Below are 8,551 nucleotides of genomic sequence, written 5' to 3'. Positions count from 1 at the left end.
TCACATCCTCACAGTCGCAATCTCCAACACTGGACAGACGCTCACACCCTTTGGGCAATCCTGTCCAGATCTTCCTGACACTGAGCCAACTAACCGCCAGATGCTCAGCACAGAACTACTGGCCGGCAGTCCAGTCAGCAAGAATGCCAACAACACGGAGCTACACTGAAACCGTGCGAAGCTTCCGCCACTAACAACAACGTGGATGACCACGTTGTCCGTATATACAGTAATTATAAAATTACTTACCGCTATAATTCTCCAAATACCGACGATTTGGCACACAAAAATGCACAAAATTGCACAAAAATGTGTAACCACACAAAACTACTCGCGGTCACCGACCCTCGCTACTCGCGATCACACCAACAATTCACCCGAACCGCTATGCACACGCGCCAGGCAATAACGGTGCCAACCAAAACGCGTAAACAAATACCCGCACAAAAGGGAATCGCAAAAAATCGCAAAAAAATCACCGAGAAAAACACTTTGAAAAACACAACGATGCGCACGCACGTCTATCCGCGTCGACAGTCAACTAACGAATGACTAATCAACGCACAAATAGAAACAGCTCGGTTATAATAATTAAACCAAATACTAATATGTATAACCAAAATTACCAAAACACACAAAATACTAACACTCGCCGAAATGAGCAATATTCACACAATTTTACCCAAAATTATGGCAGAGAATATAGAAGCAATAATACCAGATTTTCGCGTAGAAGCACTTACAATAATAATACCACATTGACACCTGAACCAATGGAAATAGGTGTACTCGAAAAAATGAAGTAAATTTTTTAAAAACGCCTTAACCCATTTACAACCATTGTACTCGCTTGTGTACAGAAAATCAGTCAAGTTTAGGCATGTGGCGTAACTCAATGCTAAGTATTTGCACACAAATTTTTGATCAAATGTGTAGTTTTATTCCTAGAAACAACAAAAAAAAAACATTCGCTTCACGCGAATTCATAACGGCATTTTTTGTGGAGTCAACTTCTGTGCGTTTTTTTCATGTTATGTGATTTTATGTCTTTAGTCATTATTTTGCTGTTGATGAGCTATTATCTCTCAGTTGTTAGTTTTAAAATTGTGTGTTGTGTGAGATAAGACTAAAGAGATCAATTTTACAAAAAAAAACCCATTTGAAATTCTTATTTGAGGTATGTGCCTTTTAAAAGTTGTGTACCCGCTTAGGTGCAATGGCAAAATGTGTAGGTGAAATAAAAAATTGTATCTTTTGGTTACGATGGCTATTTCCACTTCGTGTTTTTATGGAAAGAGATATAAATAACTTTCACAGGCTTTAGCTGACATCGTGGATGATGATGAGGCAGATGACGTCGATATTGTTATGATTCCTCCTGATGTCGATGTCAATACTAACGAAGAGGAAGGTGATGAAGATAGCATAAATGAAATAAACTTGCCTGGCGACGTTGCTGGATGCGTTGAAGTATTCAATAACAGCATAAACTTTCGACAGCGAAGATGAAATACCGCTTGCCCAGCTACAAAAAATGGGTGCTGAAATACGTTCTGTAAGCCCTATTTGGAACAACGAAGCATGCACCTTGACAATGGATTCGACTACAATATACATATATGTATAGAAAATAAGATGAAAATGGAAATGGGTTTGGATGGTAAAAGTCCCGTTGAAGTATCTGAGACTCTGTGTAACGTGGCTTTTACCACCTTACAATAATTTACTTCAACTTCACACCACAGTACATCATTTACGCTCACCATACCTCAACATAGAGCTTTCCACCATACGTACCTACTAAACTTCACCGCATTGACTACGCACTTAACTTACCTCACTACGGTGACGAAAGCTGCGCTATGCTGCTATATAAGCAAGCACTTCACACCGAATGCGATCATTTGTTCCAGCTCGCCAGAGAGGAAGGTCGCAAGCAGCAGCAATAGCCAAGGGTAAGTGGAGTAGCAGGTTAGCTAGTATACCGTAGAATTTGATACTTCGCAGGCATTGCGTTGATAAGGCATCACGCTTCGGTGTGATGCCAGTGTTCGCAATGACTCTGCCGTTTTGTTAGTTCTCGTGTGATATCGACCGTAGTTGCGTTGTGATACAGCGACAGCTCAGCTGCGCTGCCTCGAACAGCGTCAGTACCGCTGCTTGCACACCGTAGTGCACCGTTGCCAGAAAATAACGCGACTAACAGGCGACTCACATGTAAGTACAATGCTAGTAGAGTTGCTAGCGAGAGGTCAACGAAGACAGTTGTGAACCGGAGTTCATCGTATACAGACGCTCTAAATATATTTCTCTTTCAGCGCGAAACCGAAGGACCATCACCGCCGTATACATCACCGTGCGTCAACGCCTAGCACGCTAGTTTCACCCGTTTTCATCACCGCCGTATACATCACCGTGCCGGCTCTAACAAGCGTCAACGCCTGGCACGCTAGTTGCACCCGTTTTCATCACCGCCGTATACATCACGCTGGTCTGGCTGTCCACAGAAGGGGGTGTGGATACATCGTTACAAGAGTAAACACTATTTTTGCTAAGGGATCGTGGGTCCCAAGACTGACCCTGGAGCGGCTGAGCATACCTTAGCTATGGACGAAACCCCATTACAACTGTTTGATAAAGATGTTGTACAACTGATCATAGAACAAACTCATTTGTATGCTTCTCAAAAAAATTCGCATAAATTTATATTCGACGAAGATGATCTAAAAGTCTTTTTAGACATTTTTTTTTACTCTGGTTACCATTCAATGCCAAGAGAATCTATGTACTGGCAATTGGATGAAGACACGTTATCACCTCTTGTAAGCAATAACATTTCTAAAAACAGATTTTTGGAAATGAAACGCCACATTCATTTTACAAACAATAATGAAATTGACAAGTCTGATAAAATGGCAAAAACTCGCCCACTGTCGAATCTATTATGCGAAAAGTTTCAAAGGTAGGGTTTTATGCACGAAAAGCTTTCAATTGACGAGGCAATGGTAAAATATTTTGGCCATCATTCAGCGAAACAATTCATCAAAGGAAAGCCCGTAAGATTTGGATTTAAAAATTGGATGCTCACAAGTAGCTGTGGGTACTTGTACAAATTTGATACTTACTGTTGTGCTAAAAATGTTGATAGTGATACAAGACATCTTCCCCTTGGATCTCGAGTTGTGTTCGATCTAATAAAAACCATAAGTAACCCCTGCGATCATATTATCTATTTTGACAATTTTTTCACAAGTCATGAACTTCTACGTATGTTGCGTGAGAAAAACTTCAAAGCCGTAGGAATAACGAGAGAAAATAGAACTAAAAAATGTCCTTTGAATCCAAAAAAATATTTCCAAAAACAGGCAAGAGGATATTTCGAGATCAAATACGACCACAATAATAAAATATTGTTTGTCAAGTAGAATGACAATAATGTGGTAACTATGGGAACTAATTTTGATACGGTTGACCCGTTGAAATACGTAAAGCGTTGGTCAAAACTGGAACAAAAAAAGATAAGTATACCTCAGCCAAATTTACTTTGAAATTACAACCACGGTATGGGCGGTGTTGATTTACATGATCAGGCCGTAAATGTATACAAAATTGGGATTCGAGGCAAAAAAAGGTGGTGGCCGCTGTTTACTTCGATTATGTGCTCCACAATGGTAAACGCTTGGAAACTGTACAAAGACATGAATAATAGTACCAAAGATTTGCTTGAGTTTCAACGTGACATTACGCGATACTACCCACGACACTACACATTAAAAAGATATTCTAAGCGCGCGTAAGCTCCAAGTGTTTCTACAGCTGGAGGAGCACATTTTCCAAAGAGAATCCTCAAGCCTCTTAGATGCAGAGTCTGCCATAAACGAATCAGGTGGATTTGCGAGCTATGTGGTACTGCTTTGTGCGTGGAACGCGACTGTTTTAAAATAACCCACTCATAAATATTTTATACACTTTTGACCATTGTACTCGTGTGGTACAGCAAAATTTTCGTATATGTAAAAAAAAAAAATTTTTTTTGTTCATCTCTGCGGTGGTATAAATCAATAAAAAAACTGAAAATTTTAAATAAATTTATTTTTTGACTCCTTGGTTGTAAATGAGTTAAGAACAAAACTCCCCATAATACCATACATATAACGATAGGAAAAACTAAAATTAGTTGCCTTATAGGGGGAAACTTTAGTATACCATCCCACGATTTCAGGGTTAAAAGTGGTATGGTTGGATAGGGCTGATGCTCCAGATTAAGAAAATATATAATTATAGCCGCCGCAAACTTATGGTTTTCGAGATATTTGCATTTAAAGTTGAAAATTTCGCTAATTTAATTTTGCAATTTCTCGAATTATGGTTAGTTTTTCTTTCATATTATGCACTTTTTATACACTTACACTTCACTACAATATTTCTACATACTTTTTTGTTTTTTTTTTTTTTTTGCCATAACCGGAAAAATTAAAAGCAGCAAATGGCAAATAGTCCACGGAAAGTCCAGCGTTTGGTTCTGCTCCCCAAACCAATAAAGCCTCTAGAGGAACCTTCATCATACCGATCTCTGTGCATGCTTGACACTATTGGCAAAGTATATGAAAGCATAGTAAGAAATCGCTTGGAGTTAGTAATCTAGAAAGCCGGCGGATTATCAGAAAGACAATACGGCTTTCTGAAAAAGAGGTCCCCCATTGACGCATTACATGATGTCGTTGACACCGCGAAATGCGCAGTAAATGGCAAACGATGGAAAGGCGGTACACCCTGGCTGATCACCCTGGATGTGAAGAATGCCTTCAACTCACCAAAGTGGGCAAACATAATCAAGCCTCTGTATGAAATGCGCGCTCATCAATACCTTATGGAAATTGTTATAAGTTATTTTGAACACAGGCGACTTTTATTCGATACAGATGAAGGCACCAAGAGTTACTCTATCTCGAGTGGAGTACCGCAAGGCTCGGTACTTGGCCCCCTTTTATGGAACATAATGTATGATGGGGTACTAAGGAGACACCAACCGAAAGCTATTAAATTAGTTGCATATGTAGACGACCTTATTGTGGTAGCAGTTGCTAAACACCTCGATGACCTCCGGAGAAAATGCAACGAGTGCATAAAAGGTCTGCGCCAATGGTTCTCCTCAATGAGTTTAGAACTGGCGGAACAAACCACTGAAGTCTTGCTCATAAGTACAAGAAAAGTGGAGGAAAGTATATTTCTCACCATAGGGGAGTGCGAGATTCATTCACAGCCACACCTAAAATATTTGGGAGTAATAGTAGACTCAAGGCTCAAACTTAAGGACCACCTCGAATACACTGCAGGTAAAGCGAACAAAGTCCTGAATGCCTTATCAAGAATGATGGCAAATAAAGGCTGCGAGCGTTCCAGCCGGCGTTTTTTACTCGCAAAGGTAATGAGATCGGTTTTATTATATGTGGCTCCAATATGGATCCAGGCGCTAGGCATCAAAGCACATGCCAGACAAATAAACACAGTGCACAGGCTGTCGGCACTAAGAGTTATCAGTGATTTCCGAACAATTTCAAGCGATGCTGCTGAAGAAATAGCCAGTATGATGCCCATTGATATCCAGGGTGACGAATACGAGTGAGTGTACAAATTATCAGAGCCAACTACAGGAGCCAAAAGAAGAGAGAGAGTGAAAAGCTTAACTATATGGCAGCAACGGTTGCAAACCTCACTCAAAGGACGGTGGAGCTACAGACTCATACCGGATATCCATTCCTGGATCGGCAGACGACATGGGGACCTGTATTTCCACCTAACCTAAATACTAAGTGGACATGGATGCTTTAGAAGCTATCTCTATAGATTCCAGCGCGACATTAGTCCGAATTGTCCGTCGTGTTCAGAGTACTGTGAAGAATCTAAGCGTGTTTTCTTATTGCCCGCGCTTTATAAGTGCAAGGGAAAAACTTAAAACTACACTCGGTGGTACATAGTTTTACGGTGGAAAATTTGACGACACTCATTTGTCAGTCCACTGAGAACTGGAGAGCTGTCAGCGGAGCGGCAGCCTCAATCATGACTAAACTGAGACACTTAGAGAAGAGTAGGCGTCCGTCAGACCGTGCCATAGAAGAGACTTAAATGTCTTATCACTCCCACGAAGTAATACTTAATCAGGTGGTTCCGTGGGAGAGTCTGGAGTTGGGAGTAAGATAGATTTAGCGGATTAAAGTTCCGCACTCCGGCTTTTGATGCTTCCCCCTACTTAAAAAAAAGTGAGTGTGCTTATGACCGCACGACTGAAGTGAAACTTCTTTCGCTCTATCTATATGTATATATATGAATGTGTGTGTGCAATATATACATGTATGCACATATACATATATTAATTTCCTACAAATATTTAAATTTGTTTTATGTTTTCATTAGTAAATTAATATTTTTGCATAGATCTTTTATTTTTTTTCATTGTTTTATTCGTTATTTTAATTATTGGGTACATCAGTAATTAATGTGGTTGACAATAGGCTTATAATACGAGAAATACGATACATATATTTTAGAATTAAAATTAGACCGAAATCTAGAAAAAACTGCATCGATTGTTGGTCCATGTCTTGTAGTTGGCTCATTACGGTCATTATTCATTTGTAATTCTAATTTATCTCGTAGAAAGTTTATCAAGAGTTGTCCATCTTCGGATGAAATTGATATTGAAATCTCCTGCTAAGATTAGTGGCAACGTATGATAGTTTTCTCCTAGTTCTTCAGAACCTACTCGACCATAAATCATAAGTCTTCTGTATATAAACTTTATGATATTATTAACTGTGTTATTGGGCGAAATGTAAACAACTACCATTATGATGTTTGTTCCATCGTCCAAAACACAGTGAGCAGCACATATATCACCAATTGATGACTGAAAAATATCAACTTCACGAATATGTCGTAATAGAATGTCCATGTTCGAAGTTACTATATTCGAGGTATCATTAGCAATTTCAACTATTGCATCTGGTTCCTGTTGTTGCTTACATTGTTGTTTAAGCAGTGCTTTTCGTGCTCTGAATTCTCGACCACGTTCTGCAGAAGTTTTTGGCGCTTTATTCAACCTATAATTCCATAATTTCAGTTGTGTAAATGTGGTAAATTATTATTAGAGTCATGAATGATCATAAAAGTAAAATCGAAACTAATGTACCTAACTTCAATCATTTGTCTCGGTTTTTGTACATGATCTATAGTGAGATTTCCATCATTAACTTCCATTTGATTATTGCCATGTTCAATCACGATGTCACCAATTATTTGTAATGGTAAACCTCTACAATTAATTAGTATTTTATAATTTAAATTGTAGAAACGTGAGGCTAAAATACGGAAGAGTAACAAGGAAAAAGCGAGAGAAAAAGAGAAAGAGAGGAAAGAAAAGGACAGAGAATCAAACGCGTCCCAATGTCGAGAGTAGAATGCCGCATATTAGTAGAGGGAGAAAATAGTCAAGGACAAAGAAACAATGCATATGACGCTACGACGCTAGTAACTGGTTTGAGATGCGTACTCACCTTCGTGATTCATTATCAATTGATTGGGTCTCACTAGGTTTAAAATCTTGTCTTGAATCTGTTGTCACACACTTTTTATGCACAATTTCCGCACGTAATTTCTTCTTAGTTGGTGGTCCTAAAGCACCGCTTTGATACTCGGAGTCTGTGTCACTTTTCTCCATAATTTGTTATTATTTACCCGAAAATTCACTTAACATAAACTTTAAAATAAATTTACAATTTTATTCACTTTAAACGTAAAATATTGAATGTATTGAGCCAGTGTTAAGCCCTGACTTTAATCTAATAGAAAACTTATGGAACGATGTTAACCTTAAAAAATTTGCTAAAGATTTTAACAAAATTCTTAAGATTTATGGGAAGGTATTAAGGAAGCTTGGAAGCTCCATCCCAAAGAAGCTATGCGAAAACCCTGTAAAAAGGCTGTAATTGAAAATCTGGAGTATAGAACCAAGTATTAGAAACGTTAGCACTATTATAGCACCAAATCGTTGACTAAATTTCACTAATTTCACATGACTTTTGCAGGTTTGGTAAAATGTGCTATTTGGGTGACCAAGGCGTTTTAGAGGAAGATCAAGTTTTTGAAATAATTGTATAATTTTGTACTCAGTTTATTGTGGAGCATCCACCACTGTGTTAATTAAAACAAAAATATCCGCTTAGTTTTTTTTTAAACAATTTTATTTAAGAAAATAAATGTATATTTCAAAAATTAATTAAAAATTAATATTGAAGGGTAAGGCGATGACACTCAAATGGCCCGGAATGGAGAACGGCTTCGATTCGTACAGTACAGAATTCTTCTTAATTAATGCTGTATAGCTGATTCCTATAGCCCACCCATATGAAGAGCGCTTGGATAGATGCAATAAGAGCGATCTTAGCTATTTTTGAGTGCAGGTGCGTCACTGTATCGCATTGGGAGTATGGTGATGCCTTAACTTACTTTTGAGATTTTATTTATTTGAAAATTTAAACCTCTGTGGGGCAAT

At 38.5% G+C, this 8,551-nt stretch overlaps 1 protein-coding gene across 1 annotated transcript; it reads right to left on the bottom strand.

Moving 5' to 3' along the window:
- Positions 1-6,531: 6,531 nt before the first annotated feature.
- Positions 6,532-7,444, bottom strand: LOC126767041 (uncharacterized). The gene is made up of 2 exons (XM_050484658.1): positions 7,190-7,444; positions 6,532-7,100 (listed from the first exon to the last, which is right to left on the bottom strand). Exons 1-2 carry the CDS (start codon positions 7,255-7,257, stop codon positions 6,647-6,649), a joined length of 522 nt encoding a protein of 173 aa, XP_050340615.1. The 5' UTR covers positions 7,258-7,444; the 3' UTR covers positions 6,532-6,646.
- Between the last annotated feature and the right edge of the window lie 1,107 nt (positions 7,445-8,551).

The sequence above is a fragment of the Bactrocera neohumeralis genome, unplaced genomic scaffold (assembly GCF_024586455.1).
Source record: "Bactrocera neohumeralis isolate Rockhampton unplaced genomic scaffold, APGP_CSIRO_Bneo_wtdbg2-racon-allhic-juicebox.fasta_v2 ctg3669, whole genome shotgun sequence".
NCBI lineage: Eukaryota > Metazoa > Arthropoda > Insecta > Diptera > Tephritidae > Bactrocera > Bactrocera neohumeralis.
Note: the sequence above shows the minus strand (reverse complement) of the source record. Positions and strands in the feature narration are given on the sequence as shown.